At 38.4% G+C, this 21,039-nt stretch overlaps 1 protein-coding gene across 3 annotated transcripts in view; it reads right to left on the bottom strand.

Annotated features, from left to right (window-relative positions):
* Positions 1–21,039, bottom strand: part of CFAP61 (cilia and flagella associated protein 61) — a 279,904-nt gene that overhangs the window by 196,372 nt on the left and 62,493 nt on the right. For all 3 annotated transcript variants that reach the window (XM_019462387.2, XM_019462391.2, XM_053890470.1), the window contains exon 9: positions 1,098–1,189. In XM_019462387.2, the coding sequence (XP_019317932.2) occupies positions 1,098–1,189 (92 nt within the window). The remainder of the gene's footprint in view (positions 1–1,097; positions 1,190–21,039) is intronic.

The following is a 21,039-nucleotide window of genomic DNA, read 5'->3' as shown; positions in this document are numbered from 1 at the left end:
GCCAGCAACATTAGCCTGTTTAAAAGGGAGACCATTTTCCTGTCCCACCCACTAGGTGAGGCCTTATTCCTAAGGACACAAGAGATATGCCCTGAGGTCCTGCAGGAGTATGTGAGGACCCAGGGCCCAATAAATTTGGCCATTTATACCACAGTAGTATAATCCAGTATAAATATAATCCAGTAATATATAAATATATAATATATATTACATATAAATATATAATAATTATATAATATATATAATTATGATAAATATAATTGTATATTTATAATATACAATTATTATATATTAATTAATATTAATTGATATTAATATATTGTTTTGTATTACTATAATTATAATAAATATAATATATAATTATATGTATAATATATATGTGTGTGTGTGTGTGTGTGTGTGTGTGTATATATATATATATATAAAATCCAGTATAAATCCAGCCAATGGCTGGATCTGTTGGCTTGTCCGCCATTTCCTATGTAATCTATTACGTGGCTGACTGGCCTCCTTTGGTGTGGGTCTAACTCCTTCTTTAGGTTAGGGTGGCAGCAGCACATGCAGAACTCTGGCAGCAGTAGGGTGCAGGTCATCCTGGAAGCAAGGGGGTGCAGGTGGTGATGGGGCTCCTGCTGAGGCCAAAGACAAGTGGAGCCAGTGGCTCTCCAGGAAGCTGTGTTGGGCATCTCTATAGCTTCCAGGAAAGAAAACAGGGCCTCATCTGACTATGTGGACAGTGTATAAGTCTCTTCAGTATGTCTGGATTTTCCACCTGGCTTTAAATGAGCAGCTTCATCTGCCTCAGCCTCCTGAAGTTAGGGAATGGGTGAGAAGGGAGGAAGAGCAAGGATGAAACTCCATTCTGACCTGTATTCTTGAAGCTAACGGTGAGGCTCTGATTTGTCTGTTATAAACATGCACCCAGTATTTCCTCCTGCCTGCTGTCTCCCTGCTCTTAGTGATAGTGAGACCTTTTCCACATCAGATCACAACTTCTTGATGATGAGCCTAGCACCAAGACCGCCCCTGACCCCACAACACAGACAGCTCCTAGGCCCACCCCGGGGCCCCAGGCGTGGGTGAATGACCTCCATTACCTGAATGCTTTCCTTGGTCTCTGGAATGACTTGTTCCTGTGGCTCCTCCGCTATTTTCAGGAAACTGTGGCTGCTACTACTGAGCTTAGCATCTTTGACAGAAAGAGTGGCATGAGGACAGAAAATAGACAATAAATATCTGCACAGTCACAGGACGTTGAAGACAGCATGGTAATTAATGTGTTTCTAAAATGCAGCACATCTGAAGAACTGTAGTGCAGAGGGAAGTACCATGAGGTGGGAAGCATAGCCCACCCCAATTCTGACCTCACGGTGCCCTTATGCATGTGATGGAGATAAAATGATACCTGCCCCTATAGGAGCTGTGGGAGCAAAGTGATGGCAGCGATAGGCCTGGCCTTGTAGGCCTGGCCTTGACCACAGGGGCCCCTCACCCTTGAGGTTCCTGAACCACTGGTCTTTTCATGGGAACCCCCTTTCAAGTTTACAAACAATCGATTAGCAACTTTCTGGGCAGCAGGCTTTGAAATGATTTGGAAACATGGGTGCTGAAAATTAGCATAAGGGCTGCTTTCTGTTTGTTTGAAAATATTATAGCATGCAGTCGGACAGTGGCCACTATTTTCACTTCTCTACTTTCTAAGGAAGAAAGTACTGTTTTAACTGTTCTGGAAAGTCAATAATCAGGGTAGTGTTTGTGTATTTAACCTTCACTAAAAATTACAGTAGGAAAAAAACTTTCCCATTTTGTCTACAGAGCTTTTATCCCCATCCTTTCCCTCCCTCCTCCTTCTGCATTCTTGTCTTTCTTCCTGCCCATCTTCCTTCTCATCCTTTGAATTTCTCTTCCTGTCTCTCTGCCCCTTTCTCTCAACCACTCTCTTGTTGATCTTTCTTCTCTTCCCCCTCCTCCTCCCTCCGTTCTCCCACCTCCTCCTTTCTGGTTTGCCCTGTGTCTGCTTTGCTGGAGACTCTCAGCTCTGACAGCTGTTCACAGACGCCCTGGAAGGTTGTGCCCAAGGGCTGCCCCTCCACGCTGCCAGCATGGGCCTGCCCCTCCGTTTTCTTGTTTCTAATGGTCACATCAGACCTCGTGGGGCCAGAGGTAGCCTATCCTCTCTGCTCCCTCCTCTCCCACTCTGCTCTTCCAGTGCCAGTCAGGGCAATGGCCCCTGTAGATACCTTTCAACCCCCAGTCCCCAGATTATGGCACACCTTTTACTTACTTCTGGCAAAGATGTAGCTGAGTGAAACAAAATGAAATTCTAAGAGAAAAATTAGATGCCCAGGGAAGTGTAAAGGATATAGATAAAGAGGTACATAATATTGAAGGTAGGATGACTGAGAATCATATCCCAGCATTAGGGGTAGCTCTTTTGGCATGGAGAGAAAATCTGGAAAGAGGAGCAAAGGACCTAGAATCCCTCTTCTGAAGAAACATGCCATGGGGAATGTCTCAAGTCTCTAACTCCTGAATATGTGCTACTCCCTGCAAAGCTTTTCAGAAAGTCTATACGGCATTCTCATGATGACAAGTCACATGCTTTTTATGTTAATTTACTTTGTAGTTGAGATATAATGTGCGTACGGTAAAAATGCATGAACGTCTACATATACCTACTCCCATGTAACAATCACTTAAATAAATACCTAAAGCATTCCCAGCACCCAGAAGTTTCCCTGATCCCCCTGTCCAGCAATATAGTACCTAAAGGCAGATGCTCTTCCGTCTTATACCATCGATCTGTTTTGTTCAGCAGCAAACTTTTTGAATTAAAAAACATATATATCAATAACTCCCTATTCTTAAGTTCTACTTTATTTTTTAAAAGACAGCTTTTTTCTATTTTGTTTTAAATTTGAAGAACTACCCCCCTAAAAAACAACATACCAGATCTTTGCTGTGCCTATATTTCTTTAAAAAAATTTTTTTTAATGTTTATTTATTTTTGAGAGACAGAGACAGAGCACAAGCAGGGGAGGGGCAGACAGAAAGGGAGACACAGAATCTGAAGCAGGCTTCAGGCTCTGAGCTGTCAGCACAGAGCCCGATGCGGGGCTTGAACTCACAAACTGTGAGATCATGACCTGAGCCGAAGTCGGATGCTTAACCAACTGAGCCATCCAGGTGCCCCCCTATATTTCTTTTATAATTAGGACAAAATTACCAAAAAGTAAGAAACCTTAAAGAATGGATTAGATTCGCTATGAGCTGATAATCCCAGTGACTTCAGTGTTTTATAGTCTAATGTTCATGAGACAATTACCAACTACAACAGCTAACTGTCTTGGCTAAACTGTCGTGGGGTATTGCAACTTATTAGCAAGCAGTAGCCGCACCGTCCCCAGACATGGCTGCATTTCAGAACTGGGTGAGGTGAGGCAATATCTCTCGTTCTTGTGTCTCCAGAGTTTTGTGAGGTTTAATTAGTTAATGTTGATTATGTGTCCTGAGATTCTCAAATGTGAGGTACTATCCCAGGGAAAAGTCAAGGCACTCGTATTACATAACACTCAACTAACACCACCACTGAGGCTGCAAATTTAACCATTATTTTATTGCTTCCACTACCTATGCAGCTTAGAAACTACAAACTAGTGAGAGTAGAGGCACCATTTTCTATGTTCCTGCTCTTGAGATTGCTAAAATGGGATGGGTTTACCATGGAGCTAATAAAGCTGGAGGTTCAGGCCTCCTCTCCCAGTAAAGGCCCCTCCTGTGGCACAGCATCTACTATTGCATTCATAATTTTACATTTGTTTTCTCAAAGAGGGCTCTCAAATTGTATAGACTTTGGGTCCCACAAGACCTGGATCTGCCCTGCTCTTTACCCAATAGTGATAGTACACGTGGAAAGCTAACTAGTACATTTTGATGGCTGCAGGAATAAATAATAGTAAAAAATCTGGTGGTTTTTAACATTTTTTAAAATATAGACCAAAACTCCCAAGAAAAATTTTTTAGTGAAATGAAACAAACGGATTCTAACAGAGTAAATATGAAAAATAAAGAATAAATATGGAGAAATAGTTTTTAAGACATTTTAAGAAACAGTCAACAACAAAATTTTAAGAAATAAGAACAAAAAGTAGGCCAAATTTCCTAATGAATATTAAGACATGTTATAAAGCCATAGTTAATGTGTTATTCAAGTAGGAACAGAACTGAATGGAATTCAGAAAAGAGCCAGACAATTATAAAATGTTGACATATGTTAAAGGTGGCATTTCAAATTGGTGAAGAAAGAATAAACTATATAATAAATAGTACTGGCTCACCATATGGGAAAAAATTAATTTGAGCCCCTATTTCATTTTATACATAAAAATCACTTCCAATACATTAATAGGTTTATTATTATTATTATTATTATTATTATTATTATTTTGAGAGAGAGAGAGAGCGCGCGCATGCACAAAAGTGGGGGAGGGGTTAAGGAGAGGGGACAGAGGATCTGAAGTGGGCTCTATGCTGACTGCGCAGTGGGGTTCAAACTCACGAACAGTGAGATCATGACTGAGCTGAAGTCAGATGCTCAACCGACTGAGCCACCAAGGTGCCCCCTTAATTTTTTTAAAAATATGTTTGAGTTATAGGAGAATAATCTGTGATCTCAGTGGTGGAGAAATTCTTCCTTAAAAATCCTTCTGCAAAAGGGTGGAAGTCATGAAAAGCAAATTACTTTTTATTTATTTATTTTTGTGTGTATGCCAGGCATTTTATTTTACTTTAAGTTTTTATTTTAATTCTAGTTAGTTAACATATATACTTGACCACATCAAAATCTAAAAGGTCTGTCAAAAGTACCCTAAAAAGAAGTTTTTTTAAAAAGTAGATACAGGGAGCGGTACCTAAGTGGCTCAGTCAGTTAAGCATTCAATTCTTGATTTTGGCTCAGATCATGATCTCACAGTTATGAAATCAAGCCATGCATTGGGCTCTGCACTGGGCATGGAGCCTGTTTAAGATTCTCTTCTTTTCCCTCTGCCCCTCCCTTGCTCGCATGTACACATGCACATGCTCGCTCTCTCCTCTTTCCCCCCAAAGTAGATACATAGAGAAAATATTTGCAACACACCTCATGGAATAACTGAATTACAGAAAGGAGAAACAACCCATTAGGAAAGGCAATGAATGTCCAGGAAATTTAAATGACCAATAAACACATAAAAGTGTTCATTCTCAATATTGTTCAGAGAAATAAAATTAAAACAATGATCTCTCCTTTCACACCTATCAGATTGTAAAAGGTTTAAAAGGCTGACACTGAGTATGAAGAACTGTGAAAGGGTCTGGGGAAAGACCACTGGTTTGGCCATGTTTGGTGGCCATGTGAGTACTTCCAAGCCCAGCAAGAAGAACTCCAGAAACAGAGCCTATGAAAACTTGCAAGGGATCCAAGGAGACATACGCTGGGATGTTCACTGCAGCACCCTTTGCAATAACAAAAGAGCAGAAACAATTTAAGTGTCCATCTAAGAACAAATATGGCACATTCCATGCAGTGGATGGAATACTACCCCGAAGGTAAAAGGAGTGTCTTATACCTATGTGTACCAACATTAGATCTCAAAGAGTGAAGAAGCAAATATCAAAATATCACGTACCCCAAAGACACCATTTATATAAAAAAAAAACCACTGCCACAAAAGGGTAGTGTTTCTTCTATCAATATATGGACTTCATATAAAAGTATAAGAGAGTGGGGCCCCTGGGTGGCTCAGTCGGTTAAGTGTCCGATTCTTGATTTTGGCTCACATCATGATCTCATGGTGGGAGAGAGCCCTGCAGTGGACTCTGCGCTGACAGCACAGAGTTTGTTTGGGATTCTCTCTCTCTCTCTCTCTCTCTCTCTCTCTGCACCCCTCCCCTGCTCATAAGCTCTCTCTCTTTTTCTCAAAATAAATAAATAAACGTTTGTTTTTTTTAAGTATAAAAAAGAGGTCCGGGTGAACACACACTAAATTTTTTATAATGGCTATTTCTGGGGAGGAAAGGAAGAACCAGACTTGGAGGTGGTTCAATGGGAACTCAGCTTCAATTGCATTATTTTAATTTTTCAAAGAAGGACAGTTTCATGTGTTACTAATGCAATCAAGATTTTTTAAATGTCCAATTAAATTATTAAATGTCCAAAATATTTGTCCAATGTGTTACAAAATAGCCATTTTTATTTATTATTATAATATTACAAATGGTTTCAAAAAAGCCTGCCACATGAATTTAAATCATTTAATTTTAAGAAGGAGAAAGATTAGAGGTTCAAGTTAAATCATTCCACTAAACTTCGACGAGTTGCAAGCACTTTGAGATTCTCAGAGTAATGAATAAGATGTAGGCCCTCATATTCTACAAGGCTCACAAGCGATCACATACACACACACATACGCACACACACCCTTATCTCTCTGTGTGAAAGCTGCTAAAGAAGGCATATGAATAAAGCACGCAGTGTTCATTTATTTATTCATTCATTTAAAAATTTATATTTCACACCTACCATCTGTTAGACATTAACATTCTAGGGGTTTCAGCAATGAACAAGACTAACTTGCACTGCCAAAGCAAGTTAGTTAGTGAATGAGAAAACATTAAATTATGATAGATGACATGTAGAAAATGAGACCCCAGGTGCTGCTTTAGATTGAGTGGTTGGAGAAGTCCTTCCAAACATTTAAGCTGAGACCCGAAGGCTAAGAAGTAGCCTTGAGACAGTAAAAGAGAATGGAAACGGGGAGCCTGGGTGGCTCAGTCGGTTGAGCGTCTGACTTCAGCTCAGGTCATGATCTCACAGTCCATGAGTTTGAGCCCCGCATCAGGCTCTGTGCTGACAGCTCAGAGCCTGGAGCCTGCTTCAGATTCTGTGTCTCCCTCTCTCTCTGCCCCTCCCCTGCTCATGCTCTGTCTCTCTATATCTCAAAAATAAATAAAAACATTAAAAAAAAAAGAGACAGAGAATGGAAACAATGAGTAGACAACTCTTTCTAGGAGTTTTGCTGAAGAGCAAAGACTTCCTTATTTCTTGACAGTTTTCCTTCCTTGATTTGCCTCTGATCCTGTGATCTTCTTTGTAATTATGTTACTTTCCTGGGGCTGCTGTGACAAATTACAGTCACCTGGTAGCTTAATGATAGAAATGTATTCTCTCACAATTCTGGAAGATAGAGTCCAAAATCAGTATCCGTGGGCAGAAATCAAGGTGCCAGCAGGGACACACTCCCTCCAGAGATTTGGGAAGAAGCTCTTCCTGCCGCTTCCAGCTCATAGTGGCTGTCAGCACCCCTTGCCATGTGACCACATCACTCCAATCTCTGTCTCTATGGTCACAATGCCTCTTCCTCTCTGTCTGTATTATCTCCCCCTGTCTCTTTCTCTCAAAAGGACACTCGTGATGGGATGTCAGGCCCCTGAGATACTCTAAAACAAACTCCTTATCTAGAGATCCTTAATCACACCTACAAATACCTTTTCCCCAAAACTAAAGTAATATTTACAGGTTCCAGGGATCAGAATGCGAGCATCTTTGGGGAGGTAATGTTTCAGTGTACCTCAATGGGCACCTGTTGCTGAAGGAGTACTGTGACCATCCAAATACTTACTAGGAAGGTCAAACGCAACTTGTCCAAATCAAAATCACAGCATCTCCATCAAATAATTAATTCACTCTTACTATTCCCATATTGCAAAGTGGTTCCACCATCTACCTAGTTTCTGCAGTCATCCTTGATTTTTCCCTTTTCCATAACCTTCCCTCTCCATATGTAGTAAAACATCAAATTCAATTAATTCTCCAAAATATGTCCCAGGCTTCATCCATAATCAATGTTCTGGTTCAGTCCCTCCTCATCTCTTTCCTGGACACTCCAGTGACCCTTGGAAAGTCTTCCTGTGAACCAGAAGTTGACCATGGATTTCTTTCTAGTTGAAAATTCCTCATGGATCAGCTTCAGGTATGTTGTGAATAGATACAATCTAATCTCCTTTGCAAGGCATGTAAAGCCTTGTCTCCCCTCAATCTCCTGTCCTGCTCCATCTCCTGTCACTACCTCACTTAAAGCTCTAGAAACACTGAAATTGTACTTTCCCCTAATAAGCCATGGTTTCTAATACCTCCTTATTTTGTACATTTTGTTCCCTCTACTAGGAAAATCTTTCTACTTATTCACCTAGAAAGCTCCAATTAGTTTTTGAAGTTTTGACTCAAAAGCTTTTTGTGTGTGAATTCTATGCTGATGCTCTCAAGATGACTTAGGTGTAATTCTGCTATAGTCCTACCACAATTTTCTAGCCTTCAAAACACTTCACTTTTTGTAAATTAATTTGTCCTGCATATTTATCCTGCCATTAGACAGTACTAGACTCACCATGTACTAGACTATAGACTAGGTTCCTAATGTCTACTATATGGGAAGTACTCAGTGTTTACTGAATGGCTGAATGAACAGCAAGAGGCTGATGATAAAGTTCACAATGATACAAAGAAAAACACTAGGCAGGCTGCATTAAAGGAAAAGAAAGGACTTTTTTCTTACTTTTCAAGGAAACTTTTCCCAACTGGACTGCAGTGCAGACTCCACACCATACAATATGACGAACTTGAGCTTAATTCCCTGGTAATCCCCATATCATTGTCTTTTTTTTTTTTTTTTTTTTTTTTTTACTTTTTTAACATTTATTCATTTTTGAGAGTGAGAGAGACAGCCTGTGAGTAGGGGAGAGGCAGAGAGAGAGGGAGACAGAATCTGAAGCAGGCTCCAGCCTCTGAGCTGTCAGCACAGAATCAGATGCAGGGCTCAAACTCACGGACCCGTGAGATCATGATCTGAGCTGAAGCGGGATGCTTAACTGACTGAGCTACCCAGGCACCCCTCCCATGTCATTGTCTTGAGATGAGACCATAGGTTTTAGCCTCCTCCAGGCTAAATTGGAGTTTGTGTCTCCAATAGAAGAGGAGAAAGAGGTCATGATCAAAATCATTAGCATTATTCTTTTTTGTGGGAATAAGGGTTGAAATGATGATGCTGGTTTTTTACCCTCCCTGTATTTAGGCCCTTGCTATGTAATTTCCTCTCCCTCTGATTCTGGGGTCAGCTGTGTGATCTGCTTTAGATAAAATAATGTGTATTAGTTCAAAGCCTAGACTTCAAGAGGCTTTGTGTGTTTCCACTTGGTCTCCTGCACCTTTGTGGTCACCATAAGAACTTGCCCAATCTAGCCCACTGAAAGGATGAGAGGCACATAGAGCAGAGCCAAGGCCAGCCTAGATCAGCCAACAGGCAACCAACCCCAAGTCATGTGAGAAGACCCAGCCAAGATCAAGAAAGCTGCCTAAATAACCCCAGTTGTATCAGCAAAACATCCTTATTGTGGTATGCCACTGTGGTTTGGTAGCTGTTTGCTGGCAGCACTAGTGTGGTAATGGGTTATTGATGTAACCATGAAAGATAATAGAATTAACCAAATCGTGAAGCTGGTTCTTTGAAAATACTAATTAAATTGACACTGGTGAGATTAAGAAAGGAAAAGACACAAATAAATAGTACTAGTAATGAAACATAAAAATACAGGTGACATCTATTAAGTAAGGTGGTAGATATAAATCCATAAGAACATTAAATATAAATGGACTAAATATTCAAATTAAAAGATAACAGTTGTCACTCTAGATTATTACACCTGGGTGGCTCAGTCAGTTAAGTGTCCAACTTCGGCTCAGGTCATGATCTCACAGTTTGTAAGTTCGAGCCCCATGTCAGGCTCTGTGCTGTCATCTTAGAGCCTGGAGCTCCCTTCAGATTCTGTGTCTCTCTCTGTGCACTTTCCCTGCTTGTTCTCTGTCTGTCTCTCTCAAAAATAAATAAAAATTTAAAAAATTTAAAAAAAAAAGAACACTTGGGGCACCCGGGTGGCTCAGTTGTTTGAGTGTCTGACTTCGGCTCGGGTCATGATTGTGTAGTTTGTGAGTTTGAGCTCTGAATCGGGCTCACTGCTGTCAGCGTGGAGCCTATTTTGGATCCTCTGCCCCCCCCTCTCTGCCCCTCCCCTGTTCATGTTCTCTCTGTCTCAAAAATAAACATTAAAAAAATAACACTTAAACTCTATGCTGTTTATAAAGGGCACATCTAAAATGTAATGAAATAGGAAGAACAAAAATAAAAGGATGGAAAAAAGATACGGTATGCAAATATGAATCAAAGAAAGCATGTATGGCCATATTAAAATCAGAAAAAGTAGACTTTAGGGGCACCTGAGTAGCTCATTTGGTTAAGTGTCCGACTCTTGATTTCGCCTCAGGTCATGATCCCAGGGCCATAGGATTGAGGCCCATGTCAGGCTCCGCACTGAGCATGGAGCCTGCTTAATGTTCATCTTCTCTCTCCCTTTGCCCCCTCCCCCACTCAAGTGCTCTCTCTCTTTCTCTCTCTTTCTCTGTCTCTTAAAAAAAGAAAAAACGAAAAAGTAATTCTAAGGCAAAATAATATCACTAGAGATGAAGAGGACACGTTATAACTGATTTTTTTAATTCAAAGAAGATATAATTATTTAAAAATTATGCACCTAATAACACAGATTCAATATATATAATGAAAAATGTTAGACTCTGAGGAGAAATCAGTATATCCACAATCAAAGCAGGGAATTTTAAGACACATCTCATTAATTGATCAAATAAGTGATGAAGTCAATAAGGATAAAATATTTGACAACATTATTATCAAATGTGACTGATTCATATAGAACCCTGCATCTAACAACTACAGGATAGTCTTTTCATGGACCCAAGGAACATTTTCAAAAATTGACCATATGTTCAACAAAGTTTAAAAGATTAAGATCAGAGTAGGTTCTGTGACTTCAATGCAATTAAACTAACACACAGTAATAAAAAGATAACTAGAACATCCCAAATAGATAAAGAAAATGTGGTATATACATCCAATGGAAAATTATTCAACCTTGAAAAAGAAGTAAATCCTACAATATGTTAACAACATGGATGAACCTTGAGGATGTTATGTCAAGTGAAATAAGCCAGTAACAGAAGGACAAATACTGCATGATTGCACTTATATGAGGTACCTAAAACAGTCCTACTCATAGAAGCATAAAGCAGAATGGTGAAGCCAGGGGCTGGGAGGAAAGGATAATGGGGGGGGGGGCAGGTTGGCTGCTATTCAACAGGTATAAAGTTTCAGTTATCCAAGATGAATACATGCAAGAGATCTGCTGAACAACACTGTAGCTACAGTTAACAAAACTGTATTGTACACTTAAAAAATTTAAGAAGGTAGTTTTCATGTTAAGTATTCTTAACACAATAAAATAAAATAAATACATAACAGAAAAAGAGGGAAAGCACATTAGACCATGCAAGCTAAATTTGTGATCACACAAAATCAAGATGTTAGATTGATTCAGAAGATCACTCCATTCCAAAGGGAAAGTTTTCATCCCACGAGTTTGGAGCAAAGGGTCCATGGGCAACATGGCCGAAGGCAGGGCAGACAAAGGTGGTGGTGAAGGGCCTGGGAAGCTGCCAGAGCAGGTAGAGGAGGAATCCCAGGTTTTGCGCGGAACTGGCCACTGTAAGTGGTTCAATGTGCAAATGGGATTTGGATTCATCTCCATGATAAACCGAGAGGGAAGCCCCTTGGATATTCCAGTCGATGTGTTTGTGCACCAAAGCAAATTATTCATGGAAGGATTTAGAAGCTTAAAAGAAGAAGAACCAGTGGAATTCACATTTTAAAAATCTTCCAAAGGCCTTCAATCAATACGGGTAACTGGACCTAAACCACCCCTGTTTAGGAAGTGAAAGAAGACCCAAAAGAAAGACACTACAAAAAAGAAAAACAAAGGGAGATAGGTCGCTCTCCAGAAATGATTAGGGCCAACATACAACCCCTTCAAAAATAAGACTGTTCGGGGTGCCTGGGTGGCTCAGTCAGTTATGCATCCGACTCTTGATTTCAGCTCAGGTCATGGTCATGGTTCATGGAATGGAGCCCTGTGTCAGGCTCTGCACTGATGGTGTGGAGCCTGCTTGGGATTCTCTCTCTCACCCTTTCTCCACCCCTTCCCCACACTTGTGTTCTCTCTCTCTCTCAAAATAAATAAATAAGCATTAAATACATACATACATACATACATACATACATACATAACAGATATCCCCATATGTTTGAGAATAAATATTCTTTTAAATAATTTATGGGCCAAAGAATAAATGAAGTGAAATTTCAAAAATATTGATAACGAGGGGCACCTGAGTGGCTCAGTCAGTTAAGTGTCTGACTCTTGATTTCAGCTCAGATCATCGACCTCACAGCTTGAACCGTGAGTTCAAGCCCCATGTAGGGCCCTGCACTGACAGTGTGGAGCCTGCTTCAGATTCTTTACCTTTGCCCCTCCCCACATGTTCTGTCTGTCTGCCTGTCTCTCTCTCTTCTCCAAAATGAATAAACTTAAAAAAATATATTGACAATGAATATATTACATAACTTGTGAGTTGCAGCTAATTCCAGGCAGAGAATAATATTTCTAGTTTAAAAACTCATAGAAAAAAGGAAGAAAACTGAAAATCAATGAGCTAAGAATCCATCTTAAGATATAGGAAAACAAACATCAAATTAAGCCTAGGGGCGCCTGGGTGGCTCAGTCGGTCCGACTTCAGCTCAGGTCATGAGTTCAGCTCAGGTCAGTCTGTGAGTTCGAGCCCCGCATCGGGCTCTGTGCTGACAGCTCAGAGCCTGGAGCCTGCTTCGGATTCTGTGTCTCCCTCTCTCTATGCCCCTCCCCTGTTCATGCTCTGCCTCTGTCTCAAAAATAAGTTAAAAAAAAATTAAGCCTAAAAATAAAAAGGAGGAAATAATAAAAGAGCAAAAATAAAATAAGTAACAAACATAAAATAGGGAGCACCAAACAAGCTAATAATTGGTTCTTTGAAAAGACTAAAAAAATTGATAAGCCACTAGCAAGACTATTCAAGAGAGAAAATACAAATAACCAAGGTCAGGAATTTTGAAAAAGGCAACATTGCTACAGAGCTTATGAACAGTAAAAGCATAATAGAAAAAATGAAGAATACCTTCAACTTTATCCTAATGCATTTGGAAATGTAAAGAAATGTACAAATTCTTATAAAAAATTACAAACTTAACCAAAGAGACAAAGAAGAATAGTTCTACTACAATTTATTTGAAATTGCAATCAAAAACCTTCCTCCAAAAAGTCCACCAGGTTCAGATAGCTTCCCTGGTAAATTCTATAAAATATTTAAAGAATAAACATCTCTATCCTTGCATAAACTTCCAAAAATAGAAGAAGGAAGAATACTCCTCAAATTGCTTTATGAGGCCTCATTTATGAGGCCAGAACCTCATTTCCAAAGTCTGGCAAAGATGTTTCAAGAAGGGAAAATTACAGACCAATTTCACTCATGAATGTAGCTGCAAAAATCCTCCACAAAACATTAGCAAAGAATCCAGTACTGCCTATAAAGAAAAATATATTATTAACAAAATAGTTAACATACAAAAATTAATCAATGTAATTCACCTCATTAACAGAATAATGAAGAATCATATGATCATCTCAGCAAGTACAGAAAAAAAGCATTTTATAGAATTAAATTCAATTTTAAAAAAACAACAACCATTATTGATAAATTTCTTAGCAAACTATAAATACAGAGACTTCCTTATACTGGTCATGGGTATTCACAAAGTCATCCTTACTGATAATGTATTCAGAACTTTCCATTTAATATTAAGAACAACAAAAGGATGCCTGCTAACACCATTTCTACCCAAGGTATTAGCTAGTACATGAAAAAGAAATAAAAAGAATAAGGATTTGAAAATAAAAAATAAAAATTTACATTATGCAGAGAAAGTCCAAAAAAATCTGCAGATCATAGAATTAATAAATCAGTGTAGAAAGATCATTGGATATAAGGTCAATATCCAAAACCAGCTGCATTTCTATATAACAGCAATAAATAATTTGAAAGCAAAAATTTTTAAAGATAAAATTTCCAAAAGTGTGAAAATATCAAACACCTAGGAATAAATCTAATAACAGATGTGAAAAAAAATCTGTTGCAACAAGTATAAAACATTGTGGAAAGTGGACATAAATAAATTGAGGAATATAGTATATTCATAGATTAGAGGGCTCAATACATTGTAAAGATGTCAATTCACCCTACACTGATCTATAGATTCAAATCAATCCCATTCAAGATCTGAAATTATTATTTTTAAAAATTATTTCTTGGTTATTTATTTATTTATTTATTTATTTATTTATTTATAGAGGAAGAGAGAGAGTACGTGCTCACACAAGCACAGAAGGGGCAAAGGGAGAGGGAGGGAGAGAATCTTAAACAGGCTCCATGCAGGGCTTGATCTCACAACCACGTGATCATGACCTGAGCTGAAATCAAGAGTTAGACACTTAACCGACTGAGCCACCCAATGACCCCTCAAGTTATTATTTTTGAGCTCTCAAGTTTATGTGAGAAATCAGATAAGCTATGTTTTTAATTTTTTTTTTAAAGAATTTTTTAAGTAATCTCTGTACTCAATGTAGGGCTTAAACCCACAACACTGAGATCAAGAGTGCAAAGCTCCAGGGACTGAGCCAGCCAGGTGCCCCACAGAGAAACTGGTTTCAAAATGTTTTAAGGTAAGTTTGTTTATTTGTTTGTTTGTTTGTTATGACTATGTTACTTCCTGTAGTTTAACTTCTGAGTTCTTTATGGTTACTTTGATTAAATAGATAGTTAAGTATTTTTTCAGAGTAATCTGTGATCCTATTAAAATCAGATGTTCAAACCTTTTAAGATATTTGACAACTTTTGGTATTTTGCCTTCCCAAAATAAAATCCTAAGTAAAATCGTGATCCTTAACTGACTTCCCAGGGGGTCCCTGGAAAATCTCTAAGGATTTGTTCTTTTCCTTGTAAAATGAGAGATATCTAAAATTCATTAAATACATTGAACTGCATAAGAAGAACTGTCAAATAAGAAGAGATGTTTAACTTTCCCTAGGTTATATTTGTGTGGGTGAATGTTATTAATACAAATATTTCAGGGATTATATGAAGGTCCCAGAAATGTGTCAATGTCCTCACTGTCCCTATGTGTCCTGGTACTGCTTTGCCTGATATTAGACACAACAATAATATAATGTTATCAACATTCCAGTTATTACTTGCAAATGCAGTGTGCCACAGAAACAACAACATTTCCTTGTCAACTGTATTAATTTCATAACAAACGCTCATAAGATCTTCAGCCACAGCCAGTTAAGTCTTTTGCCCTCCACAGACAGGAATTGGTTGCCCTGATGCTTCCATGGAAGCTCTTCTTGCATTCAGCTACAAGCCAGAACGTGTGTCTTCAACAAGAGAAACTGTGTCAAAGACCCATGGAAAAGGGACTATGCAAGGGACCCTAGAGCTTAGGCTTCTGGTAGCATTGACAAAGTAACATTGACACCATACCAGTGGACTGAACAAGGAGTCACAAATCTCCAATGGGCAAACTGATGGGTTCATGAAACTGCTAATCCAAGATCAAGCAGAACAAAAATTAATTACATGGTACTAAATGAATTAATGAAGGATAATTACATCATTTGTTTAAAATATTGCTCCTGGATTTAAGGAACCACTTTATTTTTGCTTCTGTTTTTAAAATGTTTATTTATTTATTTTGAGAGAGAGAGAGAGAGAGAGAGAGAGGAGAGAGAGAGAAAGGCAGAGAGAGACAGGGAGAGAGAGAATCCCAAGCAGGCTCCATGCTCAGCGCAGAGCCCGATGTGGGGCTCGATCTTACCTTGATCAGGTGAGACCATCACCTGAGGTGAAATCAAGAGTTGCATGCTTACTTGACTGAGCCACCCAGGTGCCCCTTTATTTTTCCTTCTAAAGCTATTTTTAACTTACAAAATTTAGTGGATTATACCTTTGAAAACATTTATCTTTTTCTCCCTCCCTCATCCCTCTAGAATTTGTTAACTTATTGAATATTCTAATTTTCATGGCAATATAGTTATTTTCAAAGGTTCAATAAGAATCTTTCCTCTTTGTAAACAAGACATAATTGGAAACATTGGTTATATGACCAAGGCTTTGACTGAAATGTCATATTTAAGAATGACATGTATAGAATCAAATACAACTAGACAGTTTTAAGGAAATAAGGTTGATTTTACAGAGCTAATGCTTATAAAGCCCTCTTAGGTATTTGGCACCTGGATTATAAAGTTTCCAGCATTACAGGTGAGTAAGAAAAGATATTTTGGATATTCTTCAGGAAGAAAGAAATTCACCCAAATCTATAGGTACTTCAACTGAAACATGGTGGTGACTTCTTGGCTTGGCATTCTAGCCTCAAGAAGCATTTAAAGGTCTAACTTTCTTATAAAATTCTAGCAAAGAGGCTCTCTACTTCTCCCAAGTCAAAAAGATGCATCTTTTTCTGCAATGCCAGCAGCACTCCTAAGACACAGTGGTGAAGATTAGAGAAAACAGATTTCTCAGCCATTTTGGGTACCTGGTTGCCAGAGCTCTTTTCAACTCTGGCAAAGTGGATATTATCACCATCAATGACTCTTTCATTGACTTCAATTACAAAGCCTACATGTTGCAGTATGATTCTATCAATGGCTAGTTCAATGGTACAATCTGATTAGCATTAAAAAACCAGTAGAACCTTCCATATTTTCCCATTGAAACCCTAACCCTTTCCCCACTGTTAAATTGGTATACACATCTTTATATCTGGCTATTCGATATATCTGGCTATAGAGCATTTCTGCATGTAAAATAAACTTTTCTCCGGTCAACCTGTCAATTGTCAATAAATTTGCAGGTCCCTGACCACTCAAACTTCAGTTGGTAGAGAAAAAGTTTTTCTTCTCAACAAATACTTTTTATATCAAACAAGAAAAATAAATAAATTAATCAAGCAACTAGAATAGGAACATCAAAACAAATCCAAAAATTTTTAAGAAAAAGGTCATAGAAATAAAAGCAAATAAATTTTTTGAAATAAATTCAAAAAGAAGGCCACAGACTTGGTAGATAAATCTAAGAGCTAGCTCTTTGAAAAGATCAATCAAACAAAAGAAGCTAATTTTTTTAACTTTATTTGAGAGAGAGAGAGAGAGCGAGCACACACGTGCAAGTAGGGGAGGGGCAGAGAGAGAGGGAAACAGAATTCCAATCAGTCTCCATGTTGTCAGTGCAGAGCATGACATGGGGCTTGATCCCCCTAACTGTGAGATCATGATCTTAGCTGAAACCAAGAGTCAGATGCTTAATGGACTGAGCCACCCAGGTGCCCCAAGATTCTTTTTTTTTTTTTTTTTAAGAGAGGGCAAAAAAGCAAAGGGGAAGAAGGAACTATAACCAGGTACAGTAGAGAAGAAATTACAGGTGAAGCTCCAGACTGGGCACGTGGAAGCTGGGTCCATGTAGATCTCAAGTGTCCTAGTTAGAGGTGACAGTAGTGCCCACCAGGGTGAAGTCTAGTTTGGTTACAAGCAGAGTCAGTAACAATTTCCCTGCAATGGACCACATAGTAGCCATTACTGGAGGCTAAAGACAGACAGTGCACAGGACCGACTCACTGGGAAACCCGGAGCATTATCTACCCAAGGAGACATCTGCAGCAATGGCAGATGCCTGCTGGGAAGCTGGGTAGAGTGAAGCTAAAACTCTATGAGGGGGTTAAAATAGCATCAGTGAAGCTGTAGATTCCAAGAATCAGGACAGAATCAATATAAAGGTCAGGAATGGAGAAATTATTATAGATCTCTGCACTGACTGGAATAAGCTAAAATAATTTTAATTTTTTACCTACAAGAGTCACTTTAATCAAGTGATCAAAGTGACCACACATCATCAGTAATGGGACAGACTGAAAGTGTGTAATACCAGAATGGATGCAATGAGAACCCAGTCCCTTCTCTGATAGTCCTGCCAAGAGTGCAGAACTTGAATCTCATTGGGAGGAGACATCAGACAAACATAAATTCAAGGCAAAACTACAGAAGCATGGGTCTATCACCTTCAAAAATGTTTAGACATCGTATTCAAGGAAAGACGGAGGAACTGTCCTAAAATGAAAGATAACAGGGCAACTAAATGCAGTTCGTCATTCTGGACTGGATCTTTCCACTGTAAAGGGTATTACTGGGACAGATGAAGAAACCTGAATGAGGTTCATGACCTGTGGATTAGTTGGAGGTAACATATTCAAGGAATTCTTTGATACTGATGTATGTTTAGGTTTGTAAAGGAGAGTGTCCCTCTGTAGGAAACACACACTAAAGTATTCACAAGTGGCTCCACAGGACATCAGCATCTTATTTTCAGATAGTTCAGGAAGAAAAAAAGTACCTGCAACTTCTATGTAAATTTAAGATTGTTTTTCCATTTTAAAAAATAGAGGGGGGAAATAAAAGCATTGCCCTAGTGTTACTTCTGTGACTCCATTAATTCCGTTGTTTTAATTCATTACCTCCCAGTGCTCTTCATAGCACATGTCTCTTAGGTAGTTTTACTCACAGTTCTATTCTTTTTGCATTGATTTTTTTCACAATAAATTATATCATAACCACTTCTCTTCACTCTTTGTAACCTTTTAAAATGTTGCTGCACAGGCATCCCATGGATAGCCACAAGTTTAGCCATCCCTCTCTTGTGGGAGATTTGGTTTTTTTTTTAAATTTATTGATTTATATATCATTTTATGTGTTCATTTTTAGTATTATGATTAAGCTTAGTGAATAGTATTGAATACGTATCTCCTTACAGATTTAGGGTTATTTCTTCAGACTTGCTACAGCTGAAATCAAAGAATAGAAACCATTTCTACACTGTATTGTATCAGCTAACCTTCATGTCTGTCAGAAACTCATAGTGCTAGTTACCAAGGTCCTTGCCCAGGACGAAGCATCTTAATTACAATACATACCTATAACTAAGTACACAAAAAGGGGGAGAAACAGATCTTGGGTTTTAACGTGCCTTTCAGTTTTAGGGAAGCTGAATATTTTCTCATATTTACTATAAATAATACTTTTTGCATAGTTTTGTGATGTTTTTCTTTTCTCTAAAATATTTCAAGAATGAAATAAGCACTCAATAAGAAAAAGAAGTCTTTTTCCACATAGAGTTAGATGTATTATAGAAACAAAACCAAGTAAATATAAATAAGTTATTTATAATTTAATAATAATTATTATATATAATATAGAATATTATATAAGTATATGTCTATACACACACACACACATATACATATAAAATTTTCTAGGCCCAAGATGGAATTGCTCCTGCCTGAGGTGCCCCATCAGCTAGCTAACTGAAACTTATATAACCTTCATGTTCCTGTTAAGTGTTCCACTTGACCACAGAGGCAGTATATGCAGTCAATCAGTCCCCAAAAGCCAAACCAACTGTGGGGCCTTCTCGCCCCAAACAAGGCTAACTGTGTGGCCCCAGCCCATCAGATCTATTTTGTTTTTCTTTTCCTTGTTCTTTACTGTTTATTCTATAAAAGCTTCTGCCCTATTTTACAGTTCTCCAAAAGGGGACAATCCACTTCATGAAGTGTCAAATAAACTTTGTCTTCTTTAATCATTTTTAATAGTATATATGTATGTGTGTATATACATATGTACATACACACTGAATATATATATATATATAACTGTATTCCAATAATTTTTAAATCTTTGTATATGAAATGATGCTTTTCTAGAAAAATCTAATCTCCTAAAGTTGATTCAAAAGAAATAGAAAATCTGAATTTACTACTATCTTTGAGGGGGAAATGGAACATTGTCAAAGATAAACCTCAAGTGGGAGTCAGCTTCCAGAAGGACTGTTTCAGGTTTTCCACTAAGCTAGCTATGTATTCCTGAAGACTGAAAACAGCAAAGCCACAGCAATATGCGGTGGAGAAAAGGCTTGCAAACCAGTAGCAAAATAACTGTCTTCGCATTGGGTTTAGAATTAGTACACTTTCCTTTGTTTGTTGTCATGGGCAAAGACTGTGATTTTTAGTAATTGCTTCCTTAGTTGCTTTGCTCAGATTAAATTTGGTCCATGATACTTTAAGAGTCGTCAAAAACCCTGTGTAAACAGACACAGAACTCACAGTGACCCCAGTGCAATGGGTGCAGCCCACCGGCAGCCAATTTAATCAAGGGGGAATTCAGAGTATTCACCGCAAGCAATTGATTTTCAAGAGAAAAGTCAGCAGGATCAAACAGCCTGTTGGGATGAAAATCCCCTGAATCACCCCTATCACCGTGTTTTCTAGCAACTAACTCCTGACTCCATATAGTGTAATAGCCAAATTACTATAATTATCCTGCAACACAAGTGGCATATCAACATTATTTTAAACGTGGATTTTTTGCATAATCTTTCATTATTATCATTCATCCTCCCATTTGGAAATGGCAAACAACAACAAACTGTGATCTACCCCCGAAAGAAAAAAGGTCACCAAAGAGAACAAATAAAAGGGCTATTTACATGTGAATATACTAACAGAGATGTGTTTTACAGTCAAATACACTCTTGAAATTCATTAAATGCCTTCTCCCCTGCATCATAAATATGGGCAAAACAGACATCACCTACTGAGAAAATAATCCCAGCACATAATGATCATAACGAACATAAATAAAGCCACTTTTCTTTCAAAGACCGCAAGGCCCTATATGAAAATGTGTTTGCATTTCCACCATCATGAAATGAATCTGACTGGCGGTGAGCATGCCAGTCATAATACAAGTCCTTCCCAGTGCTGAAGAGGAGGGTATGAATGCAGTGCCCAGTCATCTTGCTCTCTGCAAAATAACATTCTTAACTGGGTGCCATCATTTGTTGCTGCTGTTTCTAAAGGCATTCAAAAGGACACAGAAACCAGTATTTGAATTAAGATGAAAAAT

The sequence above is a fragment of the Panthera pardus genome, unplaced genomic scaffold, assembly GCF_024362965.1.
Source record: "Panthera pardus isolate Hobbes unplaced genomic scaffold, ASM2436296v1 HiC_scaffold_25, whole genome shotgun sequence".
Taxonomy (NCBI): Eukaryota; Metazoa; Chordata; class Mammalia; order Carnivora; family Felidae; genus Panthera; species Panthera pardus.
Note: the sequence above shows the minus strand (reverse complement) of the source record. Positions and strands in the feature narration are given on the sequence as shown.